Below are 19422 nucleotides of genomic sequence, written 5' to 3' on the forward strand. Positions count from 1 at the left end.
ATTTGGTCCTGCTTTGGGCTGCTATGGTAGTCCCCACTGCCCTCTTACTCTGGACTAGATGGGAAGGATGGCCTTGACAGGGGATGGTCCTTGTGGTTGGCTGGAATCTTCTTACTGTCCTCAAGAAGTACCCAGCATGGCCTATTCCATTCCCATGGCCAGGATACTTAGAAAAGAGACACAGGGCATCCCAGAGATGCCGCCTGTGAGCCTCTTTATCTTAACTTAAAGAAAACTTATTATCTTTATTCATTTGTGTGTGTGTGTGAGTGTGTGTGTGTGTGCGCGCCTGTGTGCGTGTGTGTGTGTGAGTGAGTGTGTGTGTATGCACGCTCGCGTGCCTTGGCTTGTGTGTGGAGGTTAGAGGACAACTTGTGGGAGTTAGTTCTCTCCTCCCACCAGTGAGTTCCGAGGACTAAACTCAGGTCCTCAGGCTTTAGCAACAAGCGTCTTAACCCACTGAAGCACTCTGCCAGCCCATGACTCTCTTTTAGCAAATTATTCCAGAGAAGTAAGTTCCTTAAAAAAGCAAGTGAGGAGAGACATAGCTGCCTTCCAGGCCATCCTGTCCTCCCCTCTGCCCCTCCAGCCACTAAGGGTAAGGTTTTCAATTGAGTCAGCAGTTGGCAGAGTGTGAGCTGGCCCAGTGCAGAGGCGTATCAGAAGCCTGAGATATGCCCATAGCGTTTGTATCTCCCTGTGCCCAAAGAACTGCTCTGCCCCAGCTGCCAGACTGGCACCGCTGTGGAGGTGTGTGGGGGCAGAGCAGGGTGGTGCCGGCAGGAGGGAACTCTTCAATCTGGAAGCTGGGTGCTCCCTGCTCAGCCTACTCCCCACCCCACCCTGCACCTTGTCTGTCACATACTCAGGGCCATGGGAAATGGCCCTAGCAGATGGCAAAGTGCCCTGCAGAGGAGCCTTGGGTGTCTTCGGAAAGGGGAGGCCTCCAGCGGCCTGGCTGTCTGAGGAAACCCTGGCCCTTCTGCAACTGCAGTGGAGACAGGAAGCTGTCCCATGGCACCTGCTTCCTCCAGGCGAGTGGGCCAGGGTTCTCTGTTGCTTTCTGTTCCGCCCTGCTGTGAGGGAGGACTTGGCTAGGGGCTGGCTCCGAGGGAGGGCCACCTCTTCTTCCTCTCTTCCTTTGGCTGGCAGTGTGGCCTTCAGGCCGGTCCCTGCAGAACTCCCCTTTCCAAGCAGATTTGTAGAGTGATCATGAGTGGAGAGCCATGGAAGCTACTGCTTTCTCCCCAAACTGTTGCTCCAGCCACGGATGTGGAAGGCCCACGGTATAGGTGAACAAGGGTGGAATAGGGAAGAGAGCTGACCACGTTCCTTTAAAGTAACCCCTAAAGGGTTGGGAAAGGACAGGTCTGAGTGTGCATTTTAGATCTGTCGCTTGCTGTCTTGAGGCCGCAGCAAAGTCGCCTGATCTTCTGGGTCTTCCTTTGCTCATTTGTGAAGCAAGACTCCTGCTGGTGTCTACTTCAGACGGATATTGTGAGCATCAAACGGGACAGTGCTTGTTAGGGGCTGAGCATAGCACCACAAGGGTGCTCAATAAAGATGTGCTGTTGGCTGGATCTGCTGCTCCGTGGCAGATGGCTTGTCTAGCATTGTGAGGCACTGGGTTTGATTCCCAGCACTGGAAGAAGTCACTGCCATTGCTGTTATTCTTTCTCCCCTTGCCCTGCTCCTCAGATAAGTGGGTGCTGGGGTGAGAGTGTCAGGGGGAGATTCTCCTGAGAGCTCCCTTGTGTGCCTTGGAATGGGGATGAAGAGGGAAGAGCATTGCCAATTTGTTGGCACAGGGCAGCAGGCTGGAAACTGATGGCATTTTGGTTCCCTCTAGACACAGTCTCTGTCTTGGAGTTACTTGCTGCTCTTGGGACTTAGATGTCTGGCTTAGACACGTAACACTCACCAGCATCCATCCAGGCTGGGCATTCCTAGCCTGAGGGGCTGCCCAGCGGGTATGAGTATCCTCAGGGTCTTTGAACTCCCCTATTTCTTTCTTTTCCTGTTTTTCTTCTCTTTCTTTTTCTCTCTTCCTTTCTTTTTCTTTCTTCCTTCCTCTCTCTCTCTCCTTCCTCCCTTCCTCCCTCTCCCCTCTCTCTTCCTTCCTTCCTTCCTTTCTTTCTTTCTTTCTTTCTTTCTTTCTTTCTTTCTTTCTTTCTTTCTTTTTTTCTTAGATTTATGCTTATATGCATTGGTGTTTTCACTGCATAGATACCTCTGTGAGACTGCCACATCCTCTGGAGTTGTGAGCCACCATGTGGGTGCTGGGAATTGAAACTAGGTCCTCCTCGAGAGAGCAGCCAGTGCTTTTAACCGCTGAGCCATCTCTCCAGCCCTGATCTCCTCCTTCCTTAACACAGTGTCTTGTGATGGCTAAGGGAGGGTTGTGGGTGTTGACACAGGGGGAGGGTAAACCCCACCTGGTCTCCCTGAGCGACAGGCGCCTTTGGTAGACAGTGCCTTGGCACATTTCTCCTCTTTGGAAACAAAGGCTTCTAGCTATTATTATCTCCTTTCCTTCTCCCTTTTTTATTGACTATTTAGCCATCTTTACAATAAAAACAAGCAGTAAGTAACGACTGCACAGCAAAGTAAATAGCAAGTATGTCTATTGTGTTTAATTTACAACATTTACAAAATTATTATGATCACCATTTGCATGCTATTTATGTTCTCGTTCTTTTTGATTGATGTCATTTTGTGTGGAATTTTCCATATGGTTAAATTGTCCACATCTTTGTCTTTGTAAATGGCAGCATACCCATGTGTTAGGCTAACAACATTGCTTCCCTAACCAGCTCTCATTCCAGTCCCTTGGGCTGTTTGCAGTTTGACTGTCCTGTGGAGTGCATCTCTGAAAAGGTGCTTGCAGGAGCTTGTGGGTTTTCTTTTCCTCTTTGTTTCTTGACATCAGCTCATTTGGGCATGCATTCCTGCAGATGGGCTGGCTAGGCCAGATAGGATTCGTATCCCTGCCTTCCTCATCCTCTCCCCAACCCCCCACCTCCGCCCTGAGTCTGCTATTTATCATTGCTAAGTTTGGGAGTCACACCTCTCTTGTTTGTGTCACATCTCTGAGAATCGGGATGGACAAGCCTTATTCTCTGTAGTGAGTATGGGGGGAAAGAAGTCAGATGGGATGAGCTTTGGGCCAAGAACCCTGCCTCCTCTCCCGTTGTTTCCTCCATTGTCATATGACTGTCAACTTGTCAAAGCCAAATGGAATGGTGGGTAAGAGAGAGCCCTGACCAGTAGGAAATCCCAGTTAGGGGATGACATAGTTACCAAGACCCCTCCTGGCTGTGAATGCCAGCTCTGCCGCTCTGCCACTTAACTGAGGAGCAGCTCAGCTCAGCAGCTCTCCCTCTGTCCTTCTCTGTAAGCTGATATGTGTGTGTGTGTGTGTGTGTGTGTGTGTGTCTGTGTGTGTGTGTCTGTGTGTGTGTTTGCTGTGAGAAGGGGGAGGGATGAAATGGCTCAGGGGAGTGCTCAGGGGCACTGCTTTCCTTTCCATTCTTCCAAGGGAGGAAAGTGGTCAGAAGTGACATGGAAAGAGAGATGGCAAGGTCTCAGAAGGTGTTGGGGACATACTGGAGTCTCCCATTTGTAAATTCAGAAACTCAGCTTGGAAAGATTGGATGACTATGCAGCCACACTGCCAGCCTGTGCCTTGGCTTGAGCCAAGATCTCCTGAGGCTCACACGGAGGAAGAGAAGCTGGTGAAGGAGGTGGTATAGACTTCAGAGTTGGACCAACTTTAGATTAAACCCAAGCTCTATTTGGGAGTTAGAGGCAGGAAGATCAAGAGTCCATGGACATCTTTGGCTGCACATTGAATTGAGGCAGGTACAGGCAATATGAGACCCTGTCTTAAAACAAAACACCAGGCAGTGGTGGTGCAGGCCTTTAATCCCAGCACTTGGGAGACAGAGGCAGGTGGATTTCTGAGTTCGAGGCCAGCCTGGTCTACAAAGTAAGTTCCAGGACAGCCAGGGCTACACAGAGAAACCCTGTCTCGAAAAAAACCAAAACCCAAAACCAAAACAAAAACAAAAAATAAAAGCCCCACAAAAGAAGAAAATCCTAGCCATGTTTGTGACATAATAGCTTCCAGAATTCTTTTTCCTCATCAGCAAAATAAAATAATGATTCCATGTCAGAAGATTACATTAAAAGATCTGGGTTAAGCTGGGCATGGTGGTGCACGCCTTTAATCCCAGCACTCGGGAGGCAGAGGCAGGTAGATTTCTGAATTCGAGGCCAGCCTGGTCTACAAAGTGAGTTCCAGGACAGCCAGGGCTATACAGAGAAACCCTGTCTCGAAAAACCAAAAAACAAACAAAAAAATCCGGGTTAGCTGGGTATGGTGTACACACGTGTAATTTCAGCACCCAGGTGGGCTAAAGCAAGGTGATCGCAGCAAGGCAAACCCGGTCTTTAGAGTGAATTCTAGGCCAACCTGGGCTACATAGCAAGACTCTGTCTCAAAAGAAAAAAAAAAATGGTAAAATAAGTTAGGCTGAGGAGATGGCTCCTTAGGTAGATGCTGTATAAACATAAGAACTGAATTTGGATTCCAAGAACTCATATGAAAAAGCCTGAGAGTGGCAGGCAGTGTGTACTTGTAACCCACCACTGGAGAGTGGAGACAGATGGAGGGCCCGGTAGTTGTCAGCCAGCTAGACTAGTCGAAAAAGCGAGCTCTTGGCTCCATTGGCAGACTCTTCCTCAAGCAGTTTTAAATGGTAGGGCCGGGGAGTTGGCGCAGCGGCTCAGACAGTGCTCCCCAGCCCGAGAGCCTGAGGGAGCACCGCAGGACTCATGCGGTTGGAGAGAACGGAGTCTGGCAGTAGTCCTCTGATCATACATGCACCATGGTGCATGTGCGTGCGTGAGCACACACACACAAATATAATAAAACTAAAAGAAATAGGTGGAGACATGATTGAGAAAGGCATCCTGATGTTAACCTCTGGCCTCAGCACTTTTCTGCATGAATGAATACACCCACACCCACACACAAATAAGTGAATGGGAGATTGAATGAATGGATGAGGAAGAATGAATAGATAATTAGGGAAGTGTATGTTAAATACCTTGTATAGAGTCCTTTTCAAGGTAGGCATTTCTTACTCAGTAGTTAATGCTGAAAATGGCTGAAGTTACTGAGAGCAGAAATGTCCAGTCTGGGATGAGAGCCCTTCTCTCTGGGAGCCCTTGATCCACAGCAAGTCTCTAGCTCTGGGAGAAACCAGTTTTCACACCTGGAGTCACGGCTACAGAGGCACTGCCATCAGCTCTGGGGCCAGAGTTCCTTCTCCGCGCCATGTTGGATAAAGAGGGCCTGCTCCTGGTCCCAAACAGCTGAAAGAAAGAGAAGAGAGATTCAGGCAGTTCTCTCCCAAGGCACAGAGGCGGCAGCTTCCTCTTGGGAGATCCCCACATGCTACCAGAGGGCTACTCCCTGGCATCGCTGGTGTGGGGGAGTGAACCAGATGTCCTTCTGGGTCATACAGGACCTCCCTGGACAAGTACGGAAATGTAGACATGAATTCAAGGCCAAATGAGTCAATTAAACTTAAAGCCTGTAGCATACTGACAGGTTAGTAAGACAGAAGCCAACAGAGCTGATTAAAAATAGGACTAGGGCATAGCTCGTAGGCGGAGACTTGCCTTGTGTGTGTGTGTGAGGCCCGGGGTTCCATCCCCAGCATTTCAAAACAAAACTAATTTCTAACCTGTTTGTTTATCACAATCAGCTATAGGAGCAAACCAGATGGTTCAGTCTATAGAATCTAAGTAACTCCTCAGTGAAGCCTGTCTTAGGCAAGGGCTGATTCTGGTGCTGAGGACCTGCAGAGAGGAAAGCTAAAATTCCACAGGCCCCTCACTCCTGCCAGGCAACTTGGGTTGCAGGTGGAAGGCAGGGGTGCTGGGGTCCCTAGGCTGCTTGCTTAGTCTCCTGGAGAATCAAGGGAGTGGCTCTCCATCCCCCTCCCTGACACTCCTACAGTTCTGCGTCTGGAGGTGACTTTATTCATTATCTAGACCAGTCTAGTTCCTAATTCTCCAGTTGGGCCCAGAGGGGTAAAGTAGCTTATTTGAGGACACACAGCTTCCCAGTTTAGACGTCTGACACCCACCTTGCCTCCGTTTTCTTCCCACAGTTTATTTCTCAGTCCTTCCATGCCCCGAGTTTTGGGATCCTCCTTCTAGTCTCCTTTCCTCTTGTCACCCACAGCATTCGTCCCCGCGGGTCCTGGCCTTTAGGAAGACTCTGAGCCCCTGAGAGACCCTGCCCCTCTTTCTTCTCTGACTCGGGGTACAGGCTGCCTCCAGCACCATGGCCTTTTCTTCGAGATTTGCCTTCTGGGAGCAAAAGGGAAGTTGGATTTCAAAATCTTGGTTCTCTTATGTGCTCAGCATGGTGAAGCTACAGAGGGATTGGGGCATGTGTGTGCACTTGGGGGTGCAGGGAGAATGACCAGTGGCTTGGGAGCCCTTTTCTGTCTTGATGGCTTCTGTGCTGAGTCACTCCCCTCCTCGAGCTCCACCTCTGGTAAGCTGAGCTGCCTTTTGTGCTGTTGCTGCCTCTCCAAGTTAATTCCTCCACACCCTCCCACAGCCTGCAGCTCAGACTCACCCCTGGGACTGTGGGGTTCTGTGGAGCCCAGAGTCTGGGGAATGAGGTGGGTAGAAGGAGCTGCTAGTGGGGATGTCGGGCCAGTTGGCAGCTATAGCTCCAGAGAGTAATCCAGGCTGTGGCAGACTTGGGCATGCCTTTGTGCACATGCACAGTCTCTGGCTGGACAATGACCTACACAGCCAGAAGCTTTAGGGAGGAGGGGAGGGCCTGAGTCAGCCTGAGGCTAAATCCAGAGCTGAGCTCATACCTGAGCCTAGTGTCCCAGACACTTTGGGGGGCAACCAGTATTTCCAATGCCTCACCTCAGACAGCCATTTGGGACCCCAGACACAGGCTACTGGAGAAAGGACAGATTTGGAGCTGGTGAGGGACTCCGAGTGAACTTAGAATCTGGGCCATATGCAAAGCCAAGCTAACTGCACTGTGTGCATTAATGAGAGTGTCTGTGCTTTGGGAATACTTAACATGCTCTAACCTGCGTGCCTAGGGGCTAATGCATGGTGTGATCCCCGTGGGGAGGGATGGTGGCCCTGGCTGAGGAGGACGGCAGGTACAGACCTGGTCACCCTGCATTATTGTATGGACCCTCCCCCTCCCCTTCTCTGCACCCCAGCTTCTGAAGTAGGGAGGTTTCCTCTTCAAGTCTTTGCCATCTTCCCTTGCCTTGCCTGTGTCAGTGAGAACTAACTGAACCCTAGACCCATTGAATATGCTTCGTAGACAGGACATGGCTTCAATATTGCAATGGCCACCACCCTGGACAGTGTCCAGGCACTGCTAATTGGAGCTCAAAATTGACCATGGGCCTTGGTTGAAAATGAACAGCCCCAGTTCTCTATTGGATAATTGATTCTGGACATTGCTAAGAATATCTTCCATAGAAGTCAGGGCTTCTTCCTGGGCTCCTGTCTTCCTACTATGCAGGAAAGAAAGGCATGCTGAGGGTGTCATGGGGTTGCCTGGGGAAGGAAGGGACGGCCTGGGTTTAGGAGTCAGAGGTGCTAGAAGAGCAGGCTCTTCTGACACAGGGGCCCAGCCCCTTGGAGTCCATTACCAGCTTCACTCTGCACTGGAAGAGCCCTCAGAGCGTCCACATCACCAGTCCTTTCCCAGACAGTGACAGCGTCCGTTCGCTGTTTCCCCTGACTCTGCACCTTCCGTCTTGACTCAGGCTGCCACCCCAGCCAGGGATCTCTCTCCCCTACACTTCTCACCTTACCTTGGGATTCCGTGCCCCATCTGCATGGATGGCAATTCTGTGACCCTGAGATTACGATGTGGTGGACCTCTGACAGCCCCAGTGGGCTGGCTACGGAGCCCCCAGCATCCTGGGATTTTTACTTTCATAGAGACTCTTAGTTCTTATAACGCTGTCTCTGGACAGTTTCAATCTCAGGAAAAGAGAGGCCTTACTCAGACCTCTAGGCCCAACCCCAGACCCGCTCTGCTTCCTAAGGAGAGAAGGCCCCTAGATCTTTTCTCCCAGCCTTGACCTGCCAGTGACTTCTCTGTCTGCTCCCTCAGGTTAAAGAGGAGGACAAAGGTGTGCCAAAACCCGGCCCTCCAGGCAGAGAGGAAGGGACTGTAAGTGCTCCCTGAGATGTGTGTGTATGTGTGTGTGCGCGCGCGCGCACGTGCGCGCGCACTGGAGAGTACAGTGTGTGTAGCACCACTTTGGGTACAGGAAGGGATGGGAGAGCTAAGGTGCTTTGGGGCCCACCCTCTGTTGTCACCCCAGCCCCTTTAGTTGATCACTTTCAGGTTTGGTTTCTTGGACCTTTGGGGACAGGCAGTGTGGGAGCACTCTCAGGTCAGGGAGCACGGACCAAATGAACGTTCAGCTGTTGGGATTCTTCAGCCTGCACTGGGTGGCCCAAGACAAGGACACAGAAGGACTGAGGGATTCAAGACAGCTGCTGCTGCTTCCACCCCACCCCTCAGCTGCTCTGTGCACAACCTCTGTGCCCACAGATGCCCGATGTCCCCACACCCTATCACCTTAGGACAGAGACCCTGAATGAAGCTGAACTCTTACAGGGTGAGAGGGAAGCCATCTTCTGAGCAGTGTGTCCAAGAGAGGATGCAGGACATTTTCAGGATGGGCAGACTGTCCTTGCTGTCCCTCAGATGACTGGTTAGCCAGCCTTGTGGCTTCCTTTGGAACTGTAAACAATCCCAGAAGGTCAAGGCTAACCTGCAATCTCTGAGGGATGTGTTGGAGACGGGAGAGCTACAGATTCTTTTCCTTTCTCTTTCTATCTAACATGTAAAGTGCTTAGGAGAGTGTCTAGCAGGCAAAATACAATGTAAGTGCTAGCAATTACTATTGTGCCCTCAGCTCTACTTGTGGGGGATGGGAAGGAAGTCAGGAATGGGACGGGAGAAGAGCCTGGCAGTTGGGGCTATGGCCAGTTCCACAGTTCCCCTTCATGCCATCCAATACTCTTGGCCTAAGAAGCGGAAGAATAGCCAGCATGCAGCCCTCCCTCTTTACCCCCTCAGTAGAACGTCCCTAGAGCAGAGGCCTGGATGGACTCAGCCGTGCTCAGAAGGTGACGCGCCCTCTGAATGTGGCAGGTCTGTCATCTGTGAGTCTATAAACAGGCATGGAAGCCAGACCCTCACAGTGGTGTCATGTAGAATCACGGTTGCTCTGGGGATCGAGGACTGACAGTTCAGGGGGTAGCAAGTCACTGTCTGGTCAGCTCCTGCATTGACCTTGTCTCCAACCACAGGCAGTGTGGTTAGCTTTGCAGGAAACTGCCCTGTCATTAGCCAGCGTGGCTTTCCTTAGTAGCAGCCTCTCCCCAGACAGTTCCTGGCTGAGTGTCAGGGAGGGAGTGGGTACCCTACATGGCACGTGCCAGCATGCACCAGGCAACTCCTGGGTGCCCAGGGGCTGGTAGCCACCCAGCTGAGCCAGGACCCTGCTCCCCGTGGAGTGCAGCGTGGCTGCTTAACCCTTTGTGGGCCCAAGTTGCCGTGCTTCCTTCATTCTGCACAAGCCCTCTGGGAAGTAGGAGTCTCTAACCCATGAGAAGTTTGCAGGAGGGAGACAGAGCCAGCGCTGGGCATCTGCAGCATCCAAGAGTGTAGGTGAAGGAGAGCCGGTGGCCAGCAGCCAGAGGAGCTGGGTTGGGGGAGGAGCCGGACTCAGGAGGAGTACCTTGTCAGTTTCTTCCTTCAGGGTGGTCTGACTGTCTAGAGAAGGGAGTGATGAGGAGGTAGGGATGGCGAAGGCAGGCAGCCCCCCGAGGAGATAGGCCTGGGTCTGGGGTAGGAACCGACCTACACCCAAGGCATAACCTCCTTGCCTTCCAGCTCTACTGGCTACGAGGGAATGGGGTGTGGGTGGATTGGGCCACGGTTGCTCTTCTGACATAAAGACGGTAATGCTAAGGTGCTCGTGGGCTTTGGGGCCCCTAGTGTTAGTGTTTTCAGTGTTCTTCACACCTTCTGGGGGTAGCAGCAGGGTGATCTATGAGAAAGAGAAGCCAAGGTTTTCAATGCAGTTGTTCTGTCTAGATGTCTAGACTCTAGAAGGTGGAGAGAGGACTGGGGGAGAGAAGGGAGCTTTGGATCTGTGTGTTGTCTGGTGGGCAAATGGAAGATTGGTCGTAGGGCCCGAGGCCATACCCTCTCTCATCCTGTGTGCTTGACATGGGTGGGGCTGTGGGGTTGCTACTCACATCCTCATCTATTTATGTGACTATAGCTAGAGGCCAGCTCTAAGGATGGCAGTGCTCCACCTAGGAGTCCTCAGCCTGCCACCAGCCCGGTGCCCTCAGAGACTTCCCAGACAGCCAAGAGTCCCGAACCCACGCTCACTATGAACGGCCTAGAGGCTGCCTCTGCCGAGGGCCCAAATGAAGAGGCCCAAGGCCTGTCCCGGAAGCGGGTGGCGAATGCAGTGAGAAAGGTGGTCAGCAAGGTACTGCCTGGTGAGGAGCCTGGGACTGCCAAGGAGCCTCCAGGCCGAGGAGCCAGGTCCCCTGAGCACCCAGCTCGAGGCAAGAAGGGAGAAAGGGCAGCCTCTAGTCCCAAGCCCCCACCACCACCGCCGCCTCCTCCTCCTGCTCCACCAAAGCCGGAAGCAAAGAAGGAGGCAACCAAGGACGAGCTCTCTGTGGGCCTACGCAGTCTGATGTCTAGGGGCCGAGGCAAGGACCACAAGTCCCGCAGCAAGCAGCCTCCTGTGAAAGGGGAGAAGGCCCCCAGCCAGGAGCCAGCCTCCTCTGGAAAATCAGGCTCTCCAGACACGGTGGACTCCCCAAAGAAAGCAGGATCCCCAGCCAAGCCTGAGACCCCAAATAAGCCGTGCTCCCCAGCCCCAGCACAAGAGCTGGCTGACCCAAACTTGGCTGGCCCGAAGTTGAACCTCACTGCAGAACAGCAGGCCACGTCACCAGCCTCTGATGGGCAGCAGGAGGTACCAGAGTGTGCCACTAACCCTGTGCCCCCACTACTCTTACTGGAGGGCTTAGCACCCTTGAGGTGGCTTCCTCAAGCCTAAAGGAGCCTTGCATGATCAGAGCTGGCCCGGGGTTATGTGCTCACCCATGGCAGGGGCTGCATGACTCTCATTAACCTTGTGCCAGACTGAGCGATGGCCTGGATCTGGCCTGGTTGCTGAGGTGGGAACTGCTAACCAGCATGCTGCAGGCCTTTCCATGAGAGCCAAAACCTGAGTCTTGGCAGATGAGGAAAGGGTGGAGACAGGCGTCTTAAGTCAGGTGATCCAGGCTCACATCCTCAGCCACACCCCCTGGGAGACTTCCGCAAGGTCCATCACCGAGGACCTGTCTGTCAAGCGGAGAGTTATAATGTAGGTCCTTATTCCCTTCTGTGAAGACTTAAGTACTGGGAATTTGTCATTTTTTATATCTTGGAATGATTTATGGCATACATACGAGTAGTCACCTGTAACCACCTTGTGTGTCTGTGTCCAAGGCAAACCTGTGAATCACTTCAGGACGACAAAAGATCAACATGGTTTTTGCCATCAGAATAATTGAGAAAAATCTTTTGTTTGGGGGACTCTTTAGAATTTTGAATTGCAAACGAGGGGTGACGCCTGCGTCCAATGGTGACCATGCTGATTAGACAGGATGCAGGTCAAACGCCAAGCCTGCTCCCTGGCACCAGGTCCAGCAGGTATCCACGATGGTAGGACCAACAGTGATGCTGCTGACAGTCACTAGTACCATCACTGCTTTCTTCAGGCCTGGCCTGCGCATCTACCCTCCTCGGGAAGCCCTGTTCCTGGGTGCCAGGCGGGCATAGGGAGCCCCTTTGTGGCTGCCCCACCCCATCCTCACAGGTGTTGGCTCCCTGTCTGGTCTGGAGTTAGAGTTAGTTCTTTTCAAGCTCCTCCACCTCGTGTGTCCTGCTCAGGTCCCATAGGATGTGTGTTGGGAGCGACATTAACTTTCACTCCGCCTCCTTGAGCTTTCTCAGATTTCTTGTAGTTAGAGGAGGAGTGACATGGATTCCAGGGCACAGCCTGAGGGACCTTAGACACTCACTGCGCGCTTCCTCTTAGTAGCCATCTTTCCTGGAAGCTGCCTTGCCCCCTTGGTATTGCAGGATATGGAGGAACGCCAGGTGCCACCCTTCCCCACCCTCGGGTCCTGCTCTGTCAGGGCAGTGTGTTCCTGTCCCACAGGGAAGGGTTGGCAGGGGCTTTCTGGCATGATGATCAGGGTAGCAGCTGAACTTCCTCGGGGAAGTAGCCAGGCAGTGTCATGTGCCTGCCCCGGGCTGTGGTCTCCTTCCAGCTCTCCGCACCTTCTCTTTTGCACTAGGGTGGAGTTGGGGGCTGAGACATGTCTTGACATGGAGTTCATTTCTTGTTTATCCTGGGACAAGAACGAATGGGGTGGTACAATGGTTAGAGCCATAGGAAGCGGTAATCCCAGGTGTTTCACAGGCACTTACCTGCTCCTTTTTCATACCATGGAGTTTCAAAACTCAAACTGGCACTCGACTTGTCTCCCTGACCCTGCTCCACTTCTGCACTGGGTTCCAGTGGCTTCCTGAGCTTGAGCTTGGCATGTGGTGTCCCCACTGTCCCCCGGGCCAGAACTAATAGTGACTTAACCTTTAGACAGGAGCTGACCCCGAGGTCCGGCTGAGTCCTGCAGAGGAGGCACACCAGCGACTTGAGAGGATCTTCACAGCTTCTGTAATGCCACCTCCCTTGTGTGTAGGGTTCTCAATCCCTGGCCCTATTCTTCCCAAAGCTGGTGGCTGGACAGTGTGTGTGTGTGTGTGTGTGTGTGTGTGTGTGTGTGTGTGTGTGTGTGTGTGATAGAAGGGAACTCCATGGCTATCTGTGAACCCTCACAATGACTCTTTGGTTGAAGAAAGGAAAGCTGAACTCTATGGAATATTGATACTGCCGACAGCCCAGGGCCCTGAGACCACACAGGGGCCCTTCAGAGCTGGGGATCATTGGTATGGGGATCATTGGTATGAGGGCCTGGTGTCTGACAAGGCAGGAGTCAGCGTCTCACATTTTGATGCCCCACGTCTAGACCCCTGTGAATATTAACCCTTCTCATTTCTAACAAGCAATGTCCAAAGCTTGCCTGGCTTCCATTTCTGCCAGCAAGGCTTTAAGTAACCAGAGTGTAGTGTAGAGGTCAAGTCTGTCTCAAGGGTTGGGCACTTGACAAGTAGCTAGGGTTGGAGCTGGGAGGTCTCTGCTTACAGTGGGGTCACTGTGCCTGCCCAGGTGTGGAACTCAGTCCAGTGGGGGTTGGAAGAATGTGACTTAGATTTAGGCTATCAGTTCCCTGAAATGTAGCCTTTGGCATGGGGAGTGGCACCTCTGGGTTTGTGTCTGTCTGGTAGCCATGGGGAAATTGGTATCCTAGGGGACAGGGGGAAGGCAGGAGGATGGGGGCACAGGCCTTGCATGTTGTGAGGTGGCCTGGCCTACCAGGAGTGTGGGAGAGCAAGACTAACCCAGGGTAGGCTGAATAGCCAGTCCAGGACAGACTGGCTGGAGACAGAGTGTCAGATGCCTGTGTGCCACAAGGAATGACCCACTAGATCCTTCCTTCTGTCGGGTCGGATGATAACAAGAACCTTTCCTGTCTCGGTCTGGCCTCTCTTGCCTAGCCAGCAGCCCAATCCAGGGCAAGTGCTCCTGACTCCCACTCTGTATCAGGAAGAGTGCTGGCTCGTGCGTCTTGGGGTGTCTTCTGGAGGGGACCTGTAGTGGTCTCTCTCCCTGTCTTCACCTTTTTCTCTTTCCCTCTTTGCTTGCTGCTGGTAGCTGGACCCCGAGGCCGCCTCTCCTGCCTACAGCCAGGTAGGGTACTCCTGCCCCACCCAGGAGCCCTCTGCTTTCTCCAGTGACAACCCACCACCCCCACCCTGTACCTGGGCTGGCGTCTGTGCTCGGGCCTCCTGCTGGAGTGTAAGGCCTCCTTCCCTCTAGGTTCCCACTTTGTACTGGGGTCCCCAGGGGAGCTGAGGTGGTGCAGCTGTGGCCCTTGGGGGACTTGGTGGCCCCAGCTTTGCCTCTCAGCCACTGGAGTCCAGGTGTTGCTGCCCTGATCACTCTGGGTAAGGAAAACCCCAAAAGACCTTGCTTCCCAGCCTGAAGATGAGCCGGTCTCTGTCTCCACCTCCTGGTCAGTGTGAGGAACTTGTTCTCAGACAGGCATGACCCTCTGATGTCACTCACACATGGCCACAGAACATGCTCACTCAGGACAAAAGTTTCACTTGGTTCATGTGATTTGGAAAAGTCAAAACACGGGTGATTTATTTTTTGAGACAGAGTTCCTCTCTATAGGCTCTTCTAGAACTCCCTATATAGACCAGGCTGGCCTTGAACTCAGAGCCTCCTGAGTGCCAGGGTCACTCCTTGCTCAATCCTTCAAAGATTAAAATATTAGAAACCCAGCATTTTAAAATTTTCTCATTTAGACAAACATTGACAGCTTTGTTATGATCAACCTATTGATCTTCCTTCTTTTCAAATCTAAGGGATGTGACGAAGGTTATACAATATTTCTGCTTACATGTTCTCGCCATCTTCTGATCCCTGACCCAGGGGTCAGTATCATAGGATGGTGTCTCTGCTTCGGTTTGGGATCTCATGAGAAAGGGCGAGAATCTGGGGGTTGCCATCTGGGGAGAGTGTTGGAACCAGTGTAAGTCTGAGGGCTGGTCTGCTTCTACATGACCAGCCTCCCTCGAGGTGCCGTGACATTGCTGACATTCTGCAGCCGAGGAGCCCTATAACTGTGGTATCTAGGTCCCCATTTTGGTCCCAGTCCCTCTGGTGCCACTGTTTCCTAGTTCAAGTGTTCTTATTGGACGATGTCAGATCTGAGAGCCCTACACTCTGACAGTGCTTATGAATGCCTGTTTTGATTGGTGACCTCTGACCTCCCGGCCCTTTCACACCCACTTCTGTGCACCCTGTCTTTGACCAGTTAGCTCGGTCCCATGCCCCTGATGCCCTGTGCCCTCATGTGACACCAGTATGCCCACTAGGCTTGTACAGCTACAATCTTCCAAGTCAACAAAGGGGCCTCTGTGGACTGTGACTTGGAGGAGAAGGGCACTGTGCCCTTGCCACATAGAGCATCTTCAGGCTAGAGCCCAGGGCCTCTTATCATTTCATAATGCAGAGTCCTAGGATACAGGAAATGGCTCTTCCCATCTTAGGGGAAGAGCCCTTTCTTTTGGCATGAAAGAACCCTTGACTGTGGCCCAGAGTTCAGGGCAGCTAGAGGCAGAGCCTGGTGGCTCGCTTTCCCGGGGCCTGTTCTCTCCCGGCCACAATGATTCCTATGTGCCTGAACTCTCAGAGTCATAACCCTAATCTCACCGTCTTTGTCCTCAGTGCTCCTGGCTTCCTACCCTCCTTTTCTAACCTCTCTCACACGCCTATGTCCCATGTCCCGTGTCTCCTACCTGACTTTTCCACTTGCCCAGTGGCTCAACTCGAAGCCCTTTCCTCCTTTGTCTCCTCATTTTTTCTGTCCTCGTCTCTGATCTGTTAAAGCAATGTCTGTTTGTCCCTCCACCCCCACCCCATAGGCCAAGACGGAAGAGCAGATTGCCGCTGAAGAGGCCTGGTATGAGACGGAGAAGGTGTGGCTGGTCCATAGAGATGGATTCTCCTTAGGTGAGTCTTTGAACATTGGTTATAATGGTGAGACTTGAGTCAGAACTGGCACAAGGAAATGCCTCTGCTTCTGGTAAGGCCTGGTAGCGAGCAAGGAGAGGCTGGTGAGCCAGTGAGCAAGGAAGCAGGATGAGAAGGCCTGGGGAGAGCAGTAGAGCTGCCCAGGCTCAGGTCCAACTAACCCTGCTCTGCAGCCAGCCAGCTCAAGTCAGAGGAGCTCAGCCTACCCGAGGGGAAGGCACGTGTGAAGCTGGACCACGACGGAGCCATCCTAGATGTGGATGAAGATGATATAGAGAAGGTTGGAAGGAGCTTCTGGCGAGGGAGGGGGGTCAGAGGCAGGGCAGGCCTGGCCCCTGTGATGGAGTTGGGACCTGTGTCTTCATTGTCTGTCTTCCCAGGCTAACGCTCCCTCATGTGACCGTCTAGAAGATCTGGCCTCATTGGTGTACCTCAACGAGTCTAGCGTCCTGCATACGCTGCGCCAGCGCTATGGGGCTAGCCTGCTACACACCTATGCTGGCCCCAGCCTGCTTGTCCTTAGCACCCGAGGGGCTCCTGCTGTGTATTCAGAGAAGGTGTGCCTCCTATGGACCCACCCACCCGCCTCATCCTACCTTTCCGGTTCTCTGCCCTTCCTCTTTGCTATCCACTGAATTCACAGTTGACCTCGGTGGAAGAGTCCAAGGGTGGGGACAGAGGGATATCCTGCAGTCTTTAGTAGAGTTGACAAATATCTGCATTTCCATGCATGGCCTGGCCCTCCAAATACCTGGGCATCTCTAGAGTGACATTACAGAAACATGCAAGTCCTAGAGGTAAGAGCAGGGGGGCCCAGCTCTGAGAGCCTCTCCCTTCCCCCTCTGCCTCTCCTGTTCTAGGTGATGCACATGTTCAAGGGGTGTCGGCGGGAGGACATGGCACCCCACATCTACGCCGTAGCCCAGAATGCATATAGGGCGATGTTGATGAGTCGTCAGGACCAGTCCATTGTCCTTCTGGGTAGCAGTGGCAGTGGCAAGACTACCAGCTTTCAGCATCTGGTGCAGTATCTGGCTACCATCGCGGGCACCAGCGGGACCAAGGTGTTCTCAGGTGAGGCGGGCAGCAGGGAAAACAGACCGGGGCAGGGGTGTGGGGACAGGAGACCGCCAAGGTGCCGCCTCTTTCCCCCTGGGTTTCCTGATGTCCTCTGGCTCTGTGCTCTGCAGTGGAGAAGTGGCAGGCTCTGTCCACCCTCCTGGAAGCCTTTGGGAACAGCCCCACCATCATGAACGGCAGTGCCACCCGCTTCTCCCAGATCCTCTCCCTGGACTTTGACCAAGCTGGCCAGGTGGCTTCGGCCTCCGTCCAGGTAAGGGGCATTGCCCAGGCCTAGTAGAGCAAAGGTGGACCCCTGGGTCACCCTCTCCAGGATTCTGCCTGATGAAATGGATCCCATGACAGCACAGGCAGGCTTGGCCGGGGCTGTCCCCATTCTGCTCTCCAGGTCTCCTGCCCATCTCCTTTCCCCCTCACCACTGTACTGCTGGGAACCCCACCCTGCTCTGCCCGCTTTCCAAGACCCAGGCACTTAGGACTCTGTCAGGCTAGTGCTACGCACTGGATAATAAAGTCAGGGCCGGGCACACTGATCTCTTCACACGGAATGAAAGTTCTTTTTTTAAAAAATTATGTCTGTTCATTTATTTGTGTGTATGTATGTATGTACACATACACCAGCGTGCCACGGCATGGAGGTCAGAGGGCAACTTGCTGGAGTTGGTTATTTCCTTCCATCATGTGAGTCCTAGGGATTAAACCCAGGTTGTTAGGCCTGGTGGCAAGCATTTTTGTCTGCTAAGCCATCTTGCCATCTGCTAAATGAAGTTTCTGCCATAAGCGTCCATCACCTTGGGAAGGCTGACTCCGGGGCACCGAGCGTGGTAGCGCCCACCTCCACCCCCTATTCCAGGAGTTGGAACTTTCTTCTTTTGCCTGGCTCCAGTCTCCGCCTTTGCTGATCTTAGTGAAGCGGAAGGTGGTTGAGCCCCTGGGAACAGGCTGCCCTGCTGGTTCTCTGGGCTTGGAGGATCGTGGGTGGGAGGAATGTGACCCTTCTCCCTCACCTCTGCTGTGCCACAGACAATGCTCCTGGAGAAGCTGCGTGTGGCCCGGCGCCCAGCCAGTGAGGCCACTTTCAATGTCTTCTACTACTTGCTGGCCTGTGGGGATGCCACCCTCAGGTGAGATGGCATGGGGGCTCTAACGGGGCTGTGGGCTCCAGCCCACTGACTAGAATCGTGGGCCTTGCCAGCGTCTGGCCTACAGTGCCTGTGGCTCTCACCTGCTGTGTGCTGGCTCCAGGCCGTCCCCAGGGGTGATGAGATTATAGAGACGCAGGTCTTGTCATTTAGGAATTACTTGGTCTTAAATCTTGGGGTCATGCCGTATGAAAGGGACACAACTGGCCCCTCGGTGTTCAGTTGTCTCCAGGTCTGGGGAAGAAGCTCACGGGGATGCAGGCAGGACATAGCTCGCCTGCGGCTGCACAGTTACGCAGTTGCAGTAAGCTGAGTTGGTCTGAAAGCCAAGCCTTCTCCAGTACCTCCAGCTTGCCCTCTGCTGCTCTTTGGTTAACTTCTACCATGTTCTTCCATTTATGCCTTCAGACTGGCTCCCTGCTCAAGGCCAAGCAGGTGGCTCCAGGCACCCTCTTCAGCCCCCTTTACAGCGGAGGCACAAATGTGTCCTTCACACAGGCTCCCCGTCCCTCTCCAGGGTTCTGACTACACCCTTTCTTCTAGGGAGGTCGGTGTCCTGCAGAGGCATCCTATCCAGTTAGGAAATGAGGCAGATCTGGCTGGATGGCTGGGGTGATGGGCAGACAGAACACAGTCTGAAAGCTATGATCAGTTGTCATCCCTGAGAGGGATATGGCCTCGGCCTGGGGACCAAGCCTCACGCTGATGCCTCATTTGTACCCCTAGGACAGAGCTCCACCTGAACCACTTGGCAGAGAACAATGTGTTTGGAATTGTGCCACTGTCCAAGGTGAGAGCCCGCCTCTGGGGTCTGAGTTGGTGTCTGTGGGGCTAGAAGCCTCCACTGGCAGATGGTTCCTCAGGGGTGGCTCTAGCCTGCCCCTACATTCCCAGAGGGAGCAGTGGTGTGGGGGACACTGGAAAGGAAGCCCCCCGAGGTTCAGAGCCAGCGCTGCTCTCTGCCCTCCAGCCCGAGGAGAAGCAGAAGGCTGCACAACAGTTCAGTAAGCTCCAGACGGCCATGAAGGTGCTGGCCATCTCCCCGGAGGAACAGAAAACCTGCTGGCTCATCCTGGCTTCCATCTACCACCTGGGGGCCGCGGGAGCTACCAAAGGTAACGGGCAGCCTGCCCTGTTCCCCGGAATGCCTCGGAGGCCCCTACCCATTCGTGGTGTTGTTCGTTCTTGTCCCACACGTTAAGTCTTAACTTTGGGCTGTCACCAGACAACCTTCCCCCGCCCCTACACGTGGTCTGACCTTTACGCTGTCTCAGTACTCCACATCAGAGCAGGCTAGAGAAACATCTCTCTGTCCATGATGGCCTGAGGCTTGCTTGGCCTTAGCTTTCAAGACAGAGTGAGGAGCG

The 19422-nt window shown here is 53.2% G+C and overlaps 1 protein-coding gene across 14 annotated transcripts in view; it reads left to right on the forward strand.

Moving 5' to 3' along the window:
- Myo18a (myosin XVIIIA) overlaps positions 1-19422 on the forward strand; it is a 105868-nt gene that overhangs the window by 41671 nt on the left and 44775 nt on the right. For 7 of the 14 annotated variants that reach the window (XM_029546174.1, XM_021212881.1, XM_021212874.2 and 4 more), the window contains 8 exons: positions 15725-15812; positions 16007-16113; positions 16214-16390; positions 16694-16907; positions 17024-17166; positions 17937-18037; positions 18782-18845; positions 19026-19170. In XM_029546174.1, coding sequence (XP_029402034.1) covers positions 15725-15812; positions 16007-16113; positions 16214-16390; positions 16694-16907; positions 17024-17166; positions 17937-18037; positions 18782-18845; positions 19026-19170 — 1039 coding nt within the window. Of the gene's footprint in view, positions 1-13943; positions 14088-15724; positions 15813-16006; positions 16114-16213; positions 16391-16693; positions 16908-17023; positions 17167-17936; positions 18038-18781; positions 18846-19025; positions 19171-19422 lie in introns of all 14 variants that reach the window. The other 7 variants (XM_029546177.1, XM_029546178.1, XM_029546173.1 and 4 more) reach the window with 2 other exon arrangements.

The sequence above is a fragment of the Mus pahari genome, chromosome 14 (genome assembly GCF_900095145.1).
Source record: "Mus pahari chromosome 14, PAHARI_EIJ_v1.1, whole genome shotgun sequence".
In the NCBI taxonomy this organism is placed as follows: Eukaryota; Metazoa; Chordata; class Mammalia; order Rodentia; family Muridae; genus Mus; species Mus pahari.